Raw genomic sequence first — 20,734 nt, 5'->3', positions numbered from 1 at the left:
AATTTGTTAAATCTTGTTTACTCTTTTTAATATTAAATGATCGTATTAGAATATTTCGAAGAAATGCTCAAACTAGAAAATAGAAGGAACATTACCTTCTTGATACAGATAATCGTAAACTTGGATAAGGGACATGAAATCTAAATCCAAAATCGAATGAGAGAGCGATAAAATCATCGTCGACCGCTCGCAAAATATTATAATCTCATAAAAGTCTCACGACTGCTATCTCGTGGAGAAATGCTGCGCAAGAAAAATCTGAGTTTTATGATCGTACGCATGATATCGTGATACTTACTGCTGTTCTCCAGTGCTGTGTGATTACATTCCATGATAGCGGCCACCGCGATACCAACGCTGCTGAATTCGATGAGACCAGATGACGATCGTTCAGATTTGAGAGGGAACAGCTTGATCGTCGTCGGTGCCTCAATGCCACGTTCTACGAATACGCGATTCACTGTTTCCTCGGTTAGATCAGGTGGGGTATTGAAGAAATGAACTATTTTTGACGGTGGCTGTATCCTGTTCTTATTAGCCATTGCGGGGTTCAGGAATCTGCAACGATATATCGAAAAATTGGGCTCTGTAGACTTCAAAAAAAGCACAATTTTTAGAAACTATGTATATAAAATTTTTCATCTAATTTTTAATCAATTTGGAATCGATTATTATAATATCCTAGAATAAATAATATATAATATTTCATTATCTATATCGATTTTATTTTGTTTCAAAATTATTAAAATTTGTGCGTTATTTGTTAATGTTATGGAAAAATTGATCTAGCTTACAGTTTCCAGAATTTTACAGTTTCTTGTAAAACAATATATTTTACGTCTTTTGTTAACAAACATTAAATAAGATAAAAATATATTCTTTCAAAACTATCAATCATAAATTTTATCTATCAATTTTTTTAAGAAGAGAGTGAAAAATGCTTTTAATATTTTCGCTCAACTTTTACAATATTATAGATATCTATCATCATTCTGTCAGAATTGCTCCGGTGAATTTTGAACGAGATATATCAATAGTATATTGAAGGTGTATTTCTAGATTTAGAAACTAAAAGCGAACATTTTCATCATCTGAAAACACAGAGGAGCAATATTGGAAAAAAAGAATCAAAGCACATTTTTACTTCCTCTCTTTGCTTTGATGAAGCCTCAGGGGGAACATACTTATTCTCGAAGTAAAATTCCCATTTCATGACTTGTGCAATATCGGTATCTTATTTTCAACAGAAATGTCAGCTTACAGTCTAGTCCCTCAATTACGCGAACGAAAGCGGATTTCCGCATGGAAGAGGGACGTCGGGATGCTTCTGGTGCGCAGTTTATCTTTCACAAGCTTTAGGGAACTTCTTGTGATTAACTTCTCGCAATCAGAAGTCGCGTTCGCGCCCAAGACGGAGCCATTCCCTGCGGGCGATTAGGTTTTTCGTTGAAGCAAAATACTCATTTCGCCGAGAGAGCACTTTTTACTCCCCCATCAAAAACATGCGTCACGTTTAGCGATGTATTTCTTCGCTTTGTTAAATTATTCCTCCCGATGAATTATTCGGTTTGAATTTCGCAAAACAGTGTTTGAGTAAAATTTAAATTGACTTTTTCAGAATCATGTTAAATAAATGAAGCGTCGAGATTAACGATAAAGGGGAGAATTTTAGAAAGAAAAGAAAAATAAAGAAGAGGTTTAAAAAACTTTAAAAATTCTAATTTAAAAAAATGTCTTACATTGTTATCTTCATGCCATTCTTGTGCGAATAATAATTAAATTTTTTCAACAGTGTGAGTAATTAATAATGCACAGGAAGCATTTTTTTTTTGTTAATCTTGATTCAGTTTTGGTGTAAGCGCGACTTTAAGCTCTAGATTATTCTCGACGCTTCATGCGTAAAAGCTCAAATTATATCTTTTGACACAATGGCATGATCTTCGCGTGTGATAAAAACTTCATTGGAGATTCATACGGAGAACGATTCTCTGCATTGTCTGCAGCTCTCTAGCGTAGTCGAAAGAGTCAGAACTTAATCGCCAAGCCGGATCATCAGACACGCCCTTTTGAGTAACTAAGGGACGACCAGCGGAGAGGTACCCTGGTCCAAACGCGAAATTGCAGTGGTGTCGTTAGTTCCTATTCAACCTTTAGATTTGATTCTTCCGCTCGGGCGCATCCGCTTCCCGAGCGTGACCAGACAAGGCCGCGACTCGAACTAAGTGGAAACTGCAGATTTTACAGAGTTACGAAACGGAGAAATTTAAATCGTACTCGTTTACGCGTTTTCATTTAATTAGACTCTCGAGTTTAATCTCGTGGAGTGCCGTCGCAATCTGCCGGATCGCGCTGAACACGCCCCGCCTTATGTTACCTCCTCTTAAGATTCACGTGAAAAATAATGATGAGGAATAGTCGATTAGGTAAAATAGTATTATCAAGATCAATTCTTCCTAAGATCGACGATCTCGATGCCAAAGTTAGACATGTATCAATTTATTACATAAGTGTCTATCGATATATCTCGTAAAAATGGAATCTTATATAAGAGAAAACGAAAGATGTTCCTATGCACGCGATTTTGTTATCAAATACAGAATATTTCTAATAAGTGCGAAAAATTTTATTTTAGGAGATTATTTTTGGTCGAAAATTAAGAGATAAAAATTAGGTTTTTATTTTTTTTTCAAATTTGAAACAAGAAATGAAATTAGGTGGATATTTTCTACTAGTAAAAAGGTTATTTATTAATATTTTTTTCAGCCTCCCGTATTGTTATAAGGGGATGAAACTAGCAATCCCTATTCAATTTTTTATTAGAACTTTTTAATATGCCGGAATATGATCATCTAAAAATATGCATTAAAAAGTTTGATTTATTTAGAAACTTTTTTATTTCCTTTATTTTCTTCATAAAATCAGTAGTTTCAAGAAAAAAAATAAAATATGTTATCGTGCACAGCACGATGCTAAATAGCATAGGTTTCGAATTACGAGAAGTTAAATTTTAAAATAAAAATAAAATTAGAGTAAATGTTGGGAAAATTGGAACAAAAACAAAATTATAATAAAAACCTAAAAATCTAAAAGATAAAAACCTAATTTTTACCCTCATTTTTGGAGGAGTGTAACTCCACAGGGAGGGATGTAGAAGTATATGTTTATATGAAAAACCTCCCTTAATTTTCGACAAAGAATCATCTCCTAAAATTTTTCACACTTATTAAAAAACACCTTATATAATAAAAAAAATTTTTTCTTAAAATTAATTAGTTAAATATAATTTATTAGATTAGCAAAATTAAAGATATTTTTATTCACAAAAACTTTACAACTTTTATATTAAGCATAAAATTGTAACATATTGCTTCACGAGTTCTTTCTTTTTTTTGTCACGTATGAGATAAAACGTGCGATTAAATGGCGAGGAAAGAACAGTCACCGTGAAAACTCAGAGAGATGTACCTACGACGAGAATATATCTACGTATGTATGATGTGTATGTATACATATACATGTATATATATATATATATATATATATATATATATATATATATATATATCCTTATATATATCCTTTCGTCTCACGTATAGCGCGAGAGAATATCGCGAAGAATGAAAGAAAGATCAAGCGGAGACAAATGGCCTTCACGAGGAGAAGAACAAACTGAGCGAAAAATGACAGGAGAATAAAATGCGAAGAGTCGCTTGCAAGACTCACCTGTTATTCTTGCTTCCCGTGAAGTCCTTGAAGCTCGCTGTCTTGTCGGGTAGAATATAAGGATTGGTGACATCCGAAAGGAAGGCCTGTTTCGAGAAGCCGAGCTGCAACCTGCCGTCCGTCCCGATCGTGACGTTATTCAGGTTCTGTAAACACCGTTCGACGGCTATGCTGTCCCCCATCTGTATCATCGCGCATCCTTCCTTCGTTTTCAAGAATTTCACCTGCGATCAGAGAGCTTCAAGTTTATCGCTCGACGTTACGAAAAGTCCACGGTGCTCACGAAACTGCTCCTCTTCTCGAAATAACTCGCAATCGATGGTTCGTCGTCGCGATAATTTATATCGATTGTGTGTAAAGAATACCTGACTACCTGTACGAAATTACCCGAGTCGAATTTTTTCTCTCCTACTTTCCATCTCAATGTTCAATCTAACATTTATTTTGATATGTTTAGCAGTGAGATCACCCTATCTTAAAAACTATTTAATCTATAATTTTACCGAAAGCTCCTCTTTTAAATCTCTAAATATGTAGGAACCTACTTCAGATTCAAAAGAATTCAATACAATACAATTCTTATAAATGAAATCTTCAAAATCCTTCAGAATCTATAAATATAAAAAAATAGAGATAAAAGATAAAGATTGAAAATAGAGGCAAAATTTCGACTCGAGATATTTCTTTCCATATTTCAAATCACTTTTAATTTGATATTTGATTAAACACTGTATGTTTAATAAATGAACCATTTGTTGTTTTCCGAAATGTAAGGAATTTAGCCTTTATTAAATATAGATTCACACTCGAAAATCCGCTCTCTCTATTAAATACAGAGTGCAAAATACACGAAGAGTCCTGTTAGTCCTTGTTAAACGCAAGTACATACATTAGGAATGTCGGCTATACCACCATGTTAACGGAATTCCTGCGTCATGGGGATGATTAACTCATGCAAGCTCCCGTATGTGTGTGTGTAAGCACGCACACGCGAGCTCGGTTACATTTAACAAACACCTACGTCGTAGGAAGAGATCCGGGGTCACCACCTACCTTCGTTACGTTGCCGTACAAGCAGAACAGGTTGAAGAGCTTGTCGGTATTGACTTTGTCCGGTTGCAGGCCGTACACCATCATGACTGAGCCCTGCGTGCTCGAGGGTGGCGTTTGGCCCAGGGTGGGCACGTAACCCGGTCGAGGTGGCGTAGGATGTAATGGCTCGCGGCCGCTGAAATCGCTCTTAATGCCGTAACGCTCGACATATGGCTCCGCATACGTCGCCGGTCCGTTGAAGTTCTCCTCGTAACGATCGTGACCGGCGCCCGGCGGAAAAGTGACCTGTGGCGTGGAGCCTGGAACCAGAGATGTACATACATTGTACGGACGTGTGAGACAAATGACGCGGGTAACACATTAGATAACTGGGCATTATTGTTGTTCGCTGCGAGAGCCTGTCGACCATGCTGATGGATACGCGTAGCTGTTTGCGAAATCGGGGCATCGCGAAGGAATTTAGCACAGTCGCAATAAATTGTCATATAACACACTCTCTCTGCTCAACGTTTATAAATTATAAAAAAAGATTTTTATATTAAAACAGAATAAATAAATAAATATATATATATTTATTTATTTATTTATATTTTTATTTAATATATTTATTAATTAATTAATATATATATACATATTATTTGTACTATTTTAATCTAAATAATCTAAATTCACACACAGTATATATATACACTGAAATGAATATATATATTATATATTGGAAAAGTTAGCAAAAATGAACGTTTATACCATTTAATTTATGAATAATTAATTTAATTTATCTCATTTTATTTTTTATGTATATCTTATATTATATATCTTATATATATTCTTTATCAAGTAATTATTAAATCATTATAATTTAATTATTAAACCATTAATTTCGTAAATGAGGAAAATTTTGTGAGAAAATTTATATATTTTCCTGAAGAAATACTTATAAACATTCACAATAAAATTAAAATTTTTTTTCTGCGTTTCATACAAAAGTAAAACGAGTAAAATATAAAAACAGAAAAAATAGAAATAAAAACGATATAACGTGAAAGCGAACAATTCAACCCTTGGCCGAAGTAATACAAGCCGGCGAGACTCTATTGGAATGGTAATGCAATACTGTGTCGGCTGCATGTAGCCGAGTATTAAATGTTGCGACAAATGGTATCGATTAAAATGTCGGGGGTTATTGGGAAAAGTGAGTCGCGGTGGTGAATTACGATAATGTTTTCAACTATCGGATTATATCGCGCGCAACGAGACTCGAGTGGTTTCGCTTGCAGCCGCGTTACGTTACATTCGATTCAATGATTTTCCGTCAAAATTGCAATAGGATAACGATCGCAGTTGACTTATGGCGATACTTTTAGACCGAGCTATATACCAGAAATTATTTTCCCGAAATCAATATTAGAGTAGAAGCGTTCAACAGCTTAGACGTGACATACAGGAGACTGCTATTGCTCGCAATAATTCAAATATACGTCGATGCAACAGACTCATGTGTCGCTTACATGACAATTCCATTTGATTTTGCATTATTAAAACGACATCTTTGTGATATCTAATATGAGTTTCCTCATTATAAAATGACGAATTCTAAAAGTAGTTTGCAACTAATAAAATAGCAGAAAAGAGAGAAAAAAAATTAAAAAAAAAAGAAAAAAATTCTGTAAAAATATCTTGATTTTTAAATTTAAAATTTTTTCCAGAAACTAATTTTCTAATTTAAATACATGAGTTTTGGAATGATTTATTAATATATGTAACATCCTTCTCTCTACAATTCTTTCTAATTCAAAGATTTTTTACAAATTTTCGGAAATTTTTTCATGTAGAAATTTATTATATATTTTCTGATAAATATTTTCAAGTACAATATTTTATTATTAAAATATATAAAGAGAGATTTTAGTTTTTTATTTTTTCGATTATTCGATTATTCTATATTTAGTATAAAACGTTTTACAAATATATATTTTAAAATATATGTTATAACGTTACGCAACATATAAAGTTTTCAGAATTTGCATGCCTGTTATGCATGCTATTTGCGTTGTAAGTAAAATTGTTTGTAATACTCTTCTGGGAAAACTTGATACGCATGTTTGTACACTCGGTCTCTTATTAATATTTCGAAATATGTTATGAAATAACGAGCTCTCTCTATGCTTGTGTTTTTATAAGGGAAAAACTTACTAATAAAATCTTTTTCCAATTAGAAATTTTCTTCCCATGAGAAATTTCACAGACGCAATATTCTACAAGTAACTTCAATGAATATTTTCCAGATGAAATTTACGAAGTAAATTTTCCTCTTCACGTTGCAAACAAATGCGCTCGACATACTTTCTCATTTAGAAAGCACCTAGAACATCGTTTCGCTTCGCACTTCGTCAGTTCCATTAATCCGTTCTCGTTTTTTACACGTGTTCACGGAAAACTTGCGATCGCCTGGCCCATCTATTTTCCAAACCGGTGAGCTTGATTTGACCATTAGGAATCGACCAACAGGATAGATGGACAGACGATCGAACGAATGGAGAGACGGAAGGAGAGAAAGACAAATACGGACAGACACTCACCGTATGGCTGGGGCGCAGCGCCATATCTTGGTTCGGCCAAAAGGGGAGCGGGCCTTCCATTTCCTGTCGCGTCGTTTTTGTGTGTGCTCGAGCCTGCAATAGAACGACAGTTCGTCGATGAGACTATAATAATCTACGAGTACGTTGCGTTCCACACAGCCATCGCGGCATGAGATGAACGATATTACATTTATCCTGCGTTCTTGGTAATTTCAATAAAAAACTTTCTCAATTTTAATATGGATTTCAGGCTATTTGCGCACACATCACTGATTCGTACTTTAAATTATGTTAAGAATTAATGAAAGATTAAAAATTTTATAGGCGCAATGGCCAAAAATTTTGCGGCCATTCCGCTTAAGAATTTTCAATTATAATAATATAATTAATTTTTTATATAATATGTATATATATATATCTTTTTTTATATATAATAAAAGATACATAATTTTTGCTTTTTGGGACTATACTGGTTTGGTTTCGCTGTCTGTCGGGAAAAAGAATCAAGCGATTTTGAAATACATTTAATGAATAAATAGTATTATATTTAATCTCACATATTTTATTAATACGTTTCGTGCATCATAGAATGTATTATTATACGCGGTCTATGCGGTTGACGCGCTTGCCTTATTGTCATTCACATGACGACATTCGAGCAAGAAGATGAGAGCATGAATCGCTCCATCGTATTATCTCTCGAAATACCATCACGATAAATAATAAAGAATGTTAAATGTGAAATTCTCTCTCTCTCTCTTGAGAAGAGAAAGTATATTCAAAAGTAAAATTAAAGTATATTTAAAAGAATCGAAGCATATATAGAAAAATGAGAATGCTAAATTACTCTGTTTAATTATGATAATTATAAGCGTTCTTTTTAAATCGATTACTATTTTATATTATTACGCACATAAGATGTATAAATATAAAATTAAAAATTTACGAAATGTAATATTCAAAATCACATCTCTTCGCTAATTAATCGTGCGATAAATTTTGATCGAATATATCACGTTTTGAAATGCGTTTAATGAATAAAAATAGAGTCATATTTAATCGTATTTTAATAATTGTCAACCGCATGAAACTTCGGCGCTTGTTTCCTACGGCGTACAACGCGCTATTGTTTATAGCGCGCCATTGTTTACAGTGAGGTCTACGCCATTCATGCAGATGCCTTGTTGTCATTCGCGTGACGACACTCGAACAAGGAGGTAGCAGCATGAGTCGCTTCGTCATATTATCTCTCAAAATATCAGCGTGACAAGTACTAGGAGATGTCAAATGTGTGGAACTTTCAACGAAGAGATTAAGATATATTCGAAGGTAAAAATCAAAGCATATATATATATACAGGGTGTCCCAGACCACCCGTACACCCCTTTTAAAATGAAAATAAATGGCTTTTGTCAAAAATCGCGAACAATTTTTAAGTAAATCGGGTACGCTCTATCAAATGGTGATATTTTCAACTTTTGATTCCGACCGGAAATACGCCGGATCGGAAGTTGAATTTTTTTAGGGGAACATGGTACTTTTTATTACAGATTCGAATTGTACGTGAAAAAATAAGAAACTTTTGTATCAAACGTTTTTTCTGAAAGTGCCTCTGTCAATCTTAAAATTGACCTTGAAAGTAACTGTGATAAACTTTCAATAATTAATATTTCTATTATTATTACAAAAATCGTTACATGGAATAGGATTTCTTTATTTAATTTACTGCGCTCTACCTCCTCGCAAGTGCGTGAGCTCATGCTCAGGAACACCCTGTGTATATATATATATATATATATATATATATATATATATATATATATATATATATATATATATATTTCGGTTATATATATTATAACCGAAAAATAAACAAGTAGAGTCATATTTAATCACGTATTTTAATTGTCAATTACGTAGAAAAAATTCAATGCTTGTTCCCTACCGTACAGCGCGCTATTATTTAGTGAGACCTACGCAGTTGTCTTGTTGTCATTCACGTGACAACACGCGAGCAGAAAAGTAGCAGCATGAGCTATGTACGTCGTAATACTTATCTCTCGAAATATCATCGCGATAAATATTAAGAACGTTCTAATGTTTACGCAGTCACCTTGAGGTCATTTACGCGGCGACACTCGAGCAAGAAGGCAGCGGTGTGAATCGTTATTTTATTGTATTATCTCGCGAAATATACCGCAACAAGTATTAAGAGATATCAAATGCTTCACATTGTCAACGAAGAGATTAATTCTTAAGATATGCCATTATTTTACTATTCGTGCGACTCGAATGAATAGATAGCAGCGCGAATTATTTCGTGTGTATCTTACAAATATTAATTCTTGAAATACGATCATAAGAAACTCCAAATGCTAACATTTTCTATAATAATACAATTAGTAGCGATTATGATTATCAATTCGATTAATTGATTTCTATAATACTTTAATTCTTATAATTAATGTTTAATTAACTGATAATTAGCTTTTTAACGAAACATTAACTCGACGCAAGAGATATCGCGCGATTAATTAAAAGAAAATTTCGGCGTTATTCGTATCATTTTCTCGATCATTAAGGAAATGTCGCGGATATAAAACGGATAGATTTCAAATCAAATAATGTTATGTGACGCATTTAATTAATTAATACGGTTGCGTATTTAATATTTATATCATATGTATGTTTTAATATACTTGTTAACCACGTAATTAATATTCGGCGTTATTATTATTATTTCGCCCAATACGTTTAAAATGTGTATTTTACATTATTCGATCCAAATATATCACGAAAGTAATCAAAAGAGTGACGCTATTTTCAAATATTCTTGCTCAGTGTTCGTTTTTTGGAGTTTAATCATAGTGCATCCCTTTTTGCAGAACATCATGGAGTACATTTCCATTGAGTACATACGAGATGCCTTTTATTCTCGATCGCGGAATTCGGGAGTGCCGTACAAAGTTTTGCGCGTTCGTTTTTAACAAAGTGCCGCGGACGTTAACTGTATTCGCAATCATTAACTGTATTTTCGTAAGTGAATATAGTGCGCGAGTGAACCTGAAAAGGAATTCTGACAGTCTGAGAGGAGGAGGAGGCCTAGGAAGCATCAGGCGTCGCTGGAGCAACTTTGAGGTGAGCAATTTATATACTTTTTAATTTATTTTTTATTATTTTTTGTGAAATTAATTGTTTATCTCCGGAAGTAATTTATTTTACATCATTATGTAATATAATTAAATTACGTATTAAATATGTATAATTAAATACGTATTAAAAATTTTGACCAGTATTTTATACATCTACAATTTAATATATTTATGTTTTTTACAGATCGTAGGATATTTCATACAACTTCGTTGCTGCGCATCGAGTACCGGTGAGTTTTAATTATTTTTTATGTAAATCTCAATCTCTCTTTTTTGAAAGCTTTATAATTCCTATAAAGGTTGCGTAAATATAATTCAATTAATAATAAATATGATGAGAATAACAGATTCATATTTTAAGATTGTAATATTAAAAAATATTAAAATGTACTAATCGCGAATACGCTGCATAAATCAACTTCACACACATACAAATTTAAGATCTTAAATTATATTATATCGGATAATAATGAGAGAAAATTAATAGATAATAGAATAATAATGACAGAAAATTACGCTTAAAATAATCTAATTTAGATTTTAATCAAATTCTTGACGAGAGAGGCCGATATGATACGTATTCCATGTTCTCTGTGATTGGTAGGAAAGATAATAGTAGCAGAGCAAGACCTTGTATAAACCGTATTTGGTTCTTCATATATATTGCGCTATGCATTATTGGTTTATGCTAAACCGCGTTACATCTATATACACAAGATACATGCGTATATGTATTCTCAAATAAGCATGAATTTCCTTTTGGTATACTTACTCACATTATGGAGCATCTACACTGTATGCATTGTACGCTTGTTGCTGCAACAAGCTATATCGTTTCATCCTCTATTTATCTATCTTACTCTTTGAGTACGTGTGTGTCTATGTATCCTCTTCTGAATATTCGATATTCGCCGTGTCTTGAGCGGTTGCAGCGAGAGACGTCCATTCCATCTTCATTTGAAATTGAATTCCTTCTCTATCGTTCAAGTTGCATCAGCCACTTGATTGGTGCTCGCCGAGAAGGAAGCAATCGCTTTAATCCTGCTTGATCCAGGGATCGAGTCCGATACTACTCTATTGTGGACGTACAGAATCCCGGCAGATTAATTGCTAATTAAGATCGGTACGCTAATGCCGCCGCCGCCGCATAGGATGTATAATGTTTGATTGAATTACGAAGATTAAAGAAGTACGTCTCTCTTTTTAAAAATAGATTTGAAAGGTAAATGCCTTTTTAATAACAGATCGATATTTAAATAATATTTCGAGGTGGAAAATGGAATATTTGCTCGAAAATCACACTCGTGATGTAAATGTAAAGCTGCTGTCAACTATATCAATCATTTAAAATTATCATATTATTTTTCCAAATTGATAATGCTTATATTTGAAAACAGCTAGTTAAAAATAGCGATCCGTGTATCTCTAATTTTTAAAACTATAAATGAAATAAAACGCTCCGATTTAATATTAAAATGATTCGATGATTTATGAAAATTGAAATGCAAATAATTTCGAGCCGTCCTAATTTGCGAGTTAATCATTTAATGTCGAAATGAAGACTGCTGGCACGGCTGGCGTGTGTTTTCCAATAACGGAATAGGACAAGCACGTTGGACCGTGTGCTCCACGACAAACTCGAGAAACAGCGCATCTGGTCCGGGCATCGTCGAGATCCTCGCGACTCCATGAAACTCGATATTGGCACTTGTAGAAGTCGTGCAGGTCCGCGGAAATTGCGATTTCGGATACTGGCGGGATACTACGCGTCGCATCGTCCGGAGTTTCTGCCGATGGTTGTTTGTCTTGGCCCAGCTTCCCGGGACACGATTAACGAATTTACCGTTCAATGGCGAACGTGAAAATATCTTATCGACAGTTTGAAATTGGAACAGCTAAGACAGCTCGAGACATTTATGATTCTATTTGATTTATCTGGATAAAGTACGTTTTCTTCTATCTTTGGAAAAAAGATCTCTATATTTACCTGTTAGATTCTGTGCAAAATTTCTCTCTCTCTATCTCTCTCTTTCGCAAGTGTCAAGTTTGAGCGATGGACGTTCGGCCGTAAATTAATAACGCCACCGTAGACGTTCACTGTCAAGTTAAATCAGTGCGTCGAGAATTTCAATCTCCAAAACAATCTCACGGCGAACAGCAATTCATAGTCCTCCATTATTCTCGTAACCGAAATAAGAAAGTGTCTATCCGCTCTCGTAAATTATTAATTACTAATATTAAATAATTCTGCAATTATGCTTATGCAAGTTATCACTAAAAAACGGGAAAAATAATCTCTTCTTCTAAGTCCCACATATCAGCAAATATATATTAAAACAAAATTAAATAAACAAATTAAATAATAAAAATAATTTCTAAAAACGTTCGCTTTTATAAATATTCGGTTTTTATTAAACTAGCTTCGTATATAAAACTTGTCTCATAAATCTCAAGATGAATGTCAAGTGATCTATCAAAATGGTTGAATTAATAACGCCGCTGCGGATGTTTGCTGTCAGATTAAACCAGTAGCGTGCAGGATTTCTATAAAACAATTTCATCGCTGGAGTATTGGATCGTAAAGGTAAATGTCATTACGATGCCGATGTAACAGGATCTACGTACGATTATTACAAGCGGGTATTAGACTCGTAGGTCATCGGGCTGTTGCTCACCGAGCGAAATTGCAATTTTATGCCCGATAAGACGCGTGATAGGGAAATTACGATCCTCTGATCACCCTTGCGAACCCTGCGCTCAAGAGATTATTGAAGATTTCTTTTTTCTTTTTTTTTTTGCTTTTTTTCGGTGGGATAAGAAATCCTCCACTCATCGCGTTTCTCTGGAAGGACGCGATGGAAATAAATGACAGAGAACGAGGATTCGTATGTAATATCGACCTTTTTGATATGATCGCTATGTAGGTTATTATTGTGCACTCCATAATATAATATATAGGCGGAGCATAATAAAATGGCCATAGACTGCAATTTTCACTATACTCATGCAATTAAAAAATTGAAAATGTGAAATATAATAATAAAATATTGTAAAATATCTAACACGTACAATGCGATATATCTTCATTTATTTTAATATTGCATTAATCAGATTTAAATGCCAGATTCTTTAATCAATTTAGATTCTACCTTTCTGCTGATTTAAATTGAATATGCATCATCCTTTGCAAATTCAATAATAAAAAGAAATACAATCTTAATTTCTTCGAATTAAACGCGATAAAATTTGATGTTTAAAATTAAATAATTTTATGTGGAGATCTCTCTCTGTAGAAGTATAATGCATGAAACTCAGTACACTCTATATATAGCTGTGTTAAGCTCGTCGACGATGGCGCAGGTGGTATATTGGTCGCAGGACGTAACCGGAAGAAGCGACGTATAGATTATTTGAACGCGGACGGGATTACTCGACGATGAACAAACTATCGTGAGACGATATATATGTCCGGAGTTCAGGATTAAAGCCCAATTTCTTTGAAGTCACGAATGCTATATAGTATAGACGAAATAAAATAAAATGAATATTAAAAAAACACTCGTCGTCAAACGATATTATTTTTTTCTTTAAAAATGTAAAAATAATCTTTCGTGGTCTTGCACTTTATCGAAACTTATTTTGTGATAATGAAAGGAAAAAAATAAAAAAAAGAAATGCAACAAAACTTAAGATTTTTATGGAAAATGCGAAACAAGAGCTCTTAAATTAGATACATCGTAACAAGCCTGCGATCGTTAAATGTAACAGCCCCGTAACAGTTATCTTGCTATTACGTGAATTATCAATTTTCAACTTAATAACGCGGAAAAGCAATAGTATGGGGGATCTGGAAAAGCTTTCAAAGTTCTATTAAGCGGTCCGATTGTACTAAAAAGTGAAGGTAGACGATCTAGGCAATAAATGCACTCAGCATGAGTATGCCACGTTGTGTTCGAATTAAATGTATGACAAATGATTATGGATATATGTATCTATAAAAATCACTTTATTAATAAATGTACTCTTCTTAGTATATTGAAAAGAATAAAAATAGGAAAATGGAAAACATATCAGAAATATTAAAAACATTTTTAATTTATCTTTTACTTATATATGTATGATAAAATAAATGTATAATATGATATGACATTAATAACGACAAGATAATTAACAACAAATCTTAAGTAATCTCATGACTATTTTTTTTATTTTTAATATCATTAAGAAACAAAAAATATGTGCATTTAATGCATATTAATTTAGAAATAGAAACTCAATTAATTTAATTTAATACTTTAATAATAAAATAATTTTTTTATATTTATTAACAATATTTGTATCAAGTGCTAGTACATAGTTTTCTTATGATGACTTATCGAAAGTTGTTACTGCGAGATCGAATTACCTCTTCAAAGCAAATATTTGGTAGCTTTCTCAGAAAGTCGGCGTGTATAGTGCAACAGGTATAATTAAAGTTAACCTAATAGAGCAATGTGTCACAACGATCGGCAAGAAGTGGAAAATCAGGATACCTTCAGATAGTTAGATTTCAAAATTAATATTTTTTTCGAAAACGAGCCGAGATTTTCGTTATATATTTTGGATAGCGTAACGATTATCTCCAAAGCAATGCGTATGCAAATCGGCTTGTGTCGATTAGAAATTACGAATGCATTAATAATTGCACTAATTACCTGTATCCCAATTTTGGGCAATTTACCTAAACTGCGCTTGATGCGAAAACCGATTTACATCTCGTACACGTGCACGTTCTGCGATTATTACTATTGTTATTGTGTCATTAGGTGTGCGCAAGTGTCTAATATCATTTCGATACGTTTTTGCTTAAGATAAACTCGTTAATCATTTGATAATGAGACCGTTCTTAATCCTAGAACAGAAATACGGTTCATCCTATATACACGAATGCATAATAAATCAAAATTTGTAAACTATATTACTTATTACTCTTAATATTTCACTAATTGTTTCTAACATTATCAACGTGGAATTATACGTTCATGGATATACAGAGAGCATTTATTTTAATGATATGACGGCGAGACATACAATTATTCGCTCTCATAATTGCGATATTTGTTGAATGTTATGATTATGAATAAAAAATATAATAATTATAAATAATTATTGTTGATGTATATTAGATGTATTATTTTATAAAAAAAAAAGACTATTTGATGTCGTAATTAAGAAACTTAATAACATTAATTCTTTAAATAAAATTTTTAACATTTAATAAATATTCATACAAATATCTTAAATTCAAGATTTTTTTATTCATGATATTTATAGCATTCAGCAATTACCGCAATTATGAGAATAATAAATATAATTATACGTTTCACATATATCACATGTACATACATACATATTATATCATAAGTGCTTTCTGTATTTCCTGATGAAATATTCAATATGTCTTGCTTTTTATTTGCGGATGGCAAAAAAAGACTTTGAAGTTATAGACTTTGAAGATCACTTTCAAAATATTTATTCAGATAAAATGGTCTATGAAATTTACGTTTAAAATACTATCTGGTATAATCGACCATGATATACATTCCAAGATACGATTTGAATTAAATTTTATTATTGCTTTTTCTTTTTTTTATTAAAATTTTTACTTTACTCCTAAAAATTGTTTAACTTGTTTTCAAAATCGATTTATCGTACAACATTCGCAATATTGATACAAGAATACAATAGAATAATAAAATATTATATCAAGAAAATATTCATTGTATAATTACATAATTTTATACATAATTTGCAATGAAAACTTGTCACATATACGAACAAATTTTATATAAGCTTTATTTTATCATGTATACAAAAAATAATAAGATACATAATGAAAAAGATTCTCCGATATAATTTTCTGCGTGTAATTTATAATACAAACTTGTATAATTTTTCCGAGTAACTTTCGCAAACTCTCTTTATTTTGCCCGAAAACTACATTCATTCCTCTTGCAGACAAATAAAGTCTCTCAATTTTTCGGGGACATGCTAGATAGCAAATGCCCATCAAATATAAAATAGCATTAAAGCTCGCTAATTGCACAGCATGATCAACTAGCGATGTAAATAGCCGAAAGCGTTTCTGCGATTAATTAGTATTACTGTACATGCCGACTTCACTGACCATGAACGGCCATTTCCGCATGTCCCAGAGCGGTCATCTAATGACAATCATTATGAGGACGTCTCCAGGTGGAGCATAAATTTAGTCCCTTTGTGGTCAGTAGCCGTCGGCACACTGTTTGCTGTCAGTACATAGTGCTGTTGTACTATGTATGTTATCTCAATGTGACGACCTAACAAATTGAATTAATCTTGAATGCTCTCACATCATGACTCGCGACTTAATGGTTCAAATATGGACTATAGAATATAATGAGAAAAACATGTAAAAGTCGATATACAATAAATATAAATTTGTATTAAATTAAAGACTTTTTAAATTTAAATTTATAGATGTGTGAGTAATAGTTTTAATTAAAATTACTTGAGAAAATTAAAAAGGAAAGAATTTAAAAAAAATTAGGAACTTTAATATTTCTTTAATTACTTTTTATTTAATAATGCATATATTTGTTATAGCAAATAAAAAAAGAGAAAATAAAGATCAAAAATGTAAATATAATTAAGTGACAGTGTAAAAAAATTTTCTGAAATTTCAAAGTACATATACATCTTTTTACTTAATATAATAAACGACCATACTTACACTAGCCGCTAACAATCTAGCACATATGTGTGTGTGACCGATGATCATTTGCAAAGTAATCAATATGTTTTTTTACATACAAAGAAGCGCATGCTGATTATTTCATACATGTCGTTTCACATTTTTCGTATATTTTATTTAACATTTTCATCTTATTACTTATAATATCAAACTGGATACATACATGTCATCTTGAAATGTCATCATCGGCAGCGAATTTATCAATAAGCGCGTATATGGTAACACGAAAAATTATTTCCATGAATTATTTCCATCGTGAAAAGACCATTTATCATTATATTGTGTCCATAAGATACATATTGGTATTCCATATGTATTCCGCTTAGAGTTTCCTGGAGCTTTAAATCCGCCACTCGAGAGATTACTATGCTCTAATGGCTCCAGCATTCTCACTCTGGGGATTCAGCTTGCGGCGTTTCGCCTTTTCCGCAAGCTAACGTTACGGATGTTAGCGGTCTAGTGTACGTAGGTAGATATATACGGAAGAGGACGTCCACGTGGTGCGCGGTCTGATGTCTTGAGGTCCATGCTGCGCTTCAGTCGCTCGACGCTTCGTTGACGCGCGTTTAGAGGAGAGAGGGACGAACAATATACTCGAACTCACTTACCGTGCGGTCTCGCGGCGACACGTGGCACGTGTCTCGGTAGAGTCTCTGTCGAGCCGTCGGTCTTGCCGCTCTCGACAACTCACGGACGGACGGACGGACCGCACATCCGTGTTCCGGACATCCACATCCGTGTATTCACTCTCACTCTCCGTAGATAGTGGTAGTGGTAGAGGGAGGAGGGGGAAATGAGCCGTAGACCTGCCTAAGCCCCCTCTCATTCACCACCGGGCCCTGAACTCCACGTTCCACGTGAGAATCCATCATCACCATCAAGTCAACAATGAGTAGGCTGCATCTGCACACAGACAAACATTCCAACATAACAATCCCCTTTCCATTCTCTCTTTCTCTCTCTCTCTCTCTCTCTCGCTCTCTCTCTCTCGCTCTCTCTTTCTCTCCCTCTCTCTCTCTCCCGAGTTCCTTCCCGTAATCACCGGTTTCCCACCGCTCGGGGTGGGAGAGACGGGGAAATTCCGATCGTGTGTGCATTTTACGAATCCGTACATGTATATGTTTTATAACACATAGACTCTTATTTATATATTCCGTCGAAGAGGGGCTCCGCCGAGAGAGTTTAACCCGCCGGCCGATCTCGACGCCGACCCCTTCCTCTTCGGTCATGTGCGTGACAAGCGAGAGGAGAGATTGAATAGTCGTGTGAGTAATATACATACACGTACGGGCGTAATGTATATATGTATATAGATATATACGTATATATGTATATGTACGGCTGGCATATGAGACGATGCTTGTCGGCGACCGGAAACGTTTCCCGTCGTGCGGAAGATGCGCTCGAGTGGTTTCCGATGAAACTTCGATGATGCCATCAAATAGCGAGAACGAGCTGGTCGAGACAACTTATTCCAACGTCTATGTCTTGTTTGATATTTTCTTGAACTTTCGAACTATCGAGGTGATTTATGATAGTTTTATTGTTATTATATATCTCGTCAAAAAAATAATAAATATCACTTACAAATTTGACAGAATTGAATTTAATTGTCTATACGATTGAATTGGCATAATGTTGATAATCCACGATATCTTAAAAATGAATTGAAGAAATATAAAAAAATGTAAATATTATGTAAAATGTAATTTATCATTCAGTAATGAGATGATTTTTATAGAAATTAAAAACATAAAATTTAATTTTAAAGTTTTCTATATATAATTATTAAAAATTTTTTATTGATAATTTATATTTATATTGTAACGCGAAAATAATAATTGATAAAGTAGATAACTTAATTTCGACAAGATAGTGAGACATTGCATCTTTATCTTTCCTTCTTTAAATTAACTAAAAATAAATTTTTCATTTTAACAAAAATATATTTTCAATCAATTGTATTAATTATTTCTTATAAAAAGATATCATGATATGCCAAGTAACAATGTGCCAATTTTAATTAATCAATTCGATTTTATATTATTCTTCCATATTTTACCTTTCGCAAAAATGATTTTATAACCGACTCGACCAACTTGTTCTTCCAAAATAGTTAGAAATTTGGAACTAGTTGCATCAATGCCAGAGTTGAAGCTAACTCTGCTTATTCTATGTGTACTGTTCCTTCTACAATTTAGCTAGGATTATTAACTGGACTGAGGCAACAAATAGTCATGCAGAGTTTAGCTGGCTCGGACAATGATGCGACTTACATCCTCGGTCGCATCTCGCTCAGATTATTGACTGCAAGAGCAACGTTTCCGACAGCCAGCCGCATATATCAATATATATACGTGCATGTCAGGAATCCCTTTTCGTATCTCTACCTTCCACAATCCGATTGCTTATACATATATACACATGGAGCTTCTCTGAAAGCCGTTTCTATATGTATATATATAGTCCGACTTTATATATAACATATACACATACACGTATAGGTAAATATTTTTTTCTTTTTTCGAGCGGTAGGCAGTGGTCGATTTGAATGTTTGTCTGTGAGTGCACTGGTAGCCCTTGCAAGACGTTGTGGTGGTGAGCATATTATTCTGAGAGACGTATGGCATTATTTATCTATTTATTTTTTTTTTCTATCGATTCTAACTCACGCGCACGTGTGTGCGTATATGTATGCGTGTACATACGTATGCGTGTGCGTATACGTATACATATACGTGCGCCCATGACTCGCATTATATTTATCAGTGTGCTATCTTCGCGACGTTGTGGTCCGGGGATGGAAGATTTTTTTTTCGTGGTTTTCCGATGGTTGGTTGATTGGTTGATTGGTTCGTGGGTGGAGGATCCGGCAGATCTACGGCGTGATGTGTGACGTATATATTATGTGGATGCTGTCTCTATCTCTATGTATATGTATATACGGTGCCAACGTATAGGCATATATATATATATAATATTTATCATCGAACGGTGTATCCGATCTCGAAAATCGGTTGTTGTTGATGTTGTTATTATTATTGTCGATGTTGTTGTTGTGCTTGTTCATGTTGTTGATGTTTGGTTATTTTGTTATATACTCCTTTTGTATTCTCCTAGACACATACATTCCTCTCTAGCGCTCTTTTTCTGTCTCTCTCCCTCTCTCTCGTCCTCTCTTTCTCTGTCAGGCTATTTTCCTCATCGTTTCCTTTATCGAGTATACGGGATGCATGAGTCTTCCTTTCGCTCGCTCAAAGAAAATGTCTTTTCCTTATTGACTCTGGTTTATTTTATATCCCGGTTTTATTTCGTCGTCAAGAAGCGACGCTGCCGACATCGGGAGCAGAGCTCGAAGATGAAACTTGAGCAAGAAGCTTCTTGAGAGAAAAAAATTGAATAAACGCTTTTTGTAACGTAAAAAAGATATATACCGACCAGCGAATAACGCGTTG

General features: G+C 33.7%; 2 protein-coding genes across 6 annotated transcripts in view; one reads left to right on the top strand and one right to left on the bottom strand.

Moving 5' to 3' along the window:
- Sm (heterogeneous nuclear ribonucleoprotein L) overlaps positions 1-20,734 on the bottom strand; it is a 152,359-nt gene that overhangs the window by 12,376 nt on the left and 119,249 nt on the right. For 2 of the 3 annotated variants that reach the window (XM_083094636.1, XM_083094637.1), the window contains exons 7-10: positions 7,356-7,448; positions 4,777-5,075; positions 3,724-3,947; positions 299-558 (exon numbers count right to left, since the gene is read on the bottom strand). In XM_083094636.1, coding sequence (XP_082950762.1) covers positions 299-558; positions 3,724-3,947; positions 4,777-5,075; positions 7,356-7,448 — 876 coding nt within the window. The remainder of the gene's footprint in view (positions 1-298; positions 559-3,723; positions 3,948-4,776; positions 5,076-7,355; positions 7,449-20,734) is intronic. The other variant, XM_083094638.1, reaches the window with a different exon arrangement.
- LOC145968825 (uncharacterized) overlaps positions 8,551-20,734 on the top strand; it is a 63,100-nt gene continuing 50,916 nt past the window's right edge. For all 3 annotated transcript variants that reach the window (XR_014437876.1, XM_083094639.1, XM_083094640.1), the window contains exons 1-3: positions 8,551-8,684; positions 10,241-10,493; positions 10,692-10,737. Coding sequence is in view for 2 of the 3 variants with exons in the window: in XM_083094639.1 (XP_082950765.1) it covers positions 10,278-10,493; positions 10,692-10,737 (262 nt within the window). In the remaining variant the exon portion in view is untranslated. The remainder of the gene's footprint in view (positions 8,685-10,240; positions 10,494-10,691; positions 10,738-20,734) is intronic.

The sequence above is a fragment of the Camponotus vicinus genome, unplaced genomic scaffold, assembly GCF_025532165.1.
Source record: "Camponotus vicinus isolate PSW18456_S1 unplaced genomic scaffold, iyCamVici1.0 SCAF_3, whole genome shotgun sequence".
Lineage (NCBI taxonomy): Eukaryota > Metazoa > Arthropoda > Insecta > Hymenoptera > Formicidae > Camponotus > Camponotus vicinus.
This window is presented reverse-complemented; position numbering and strand designations above follow the sequence as displayed.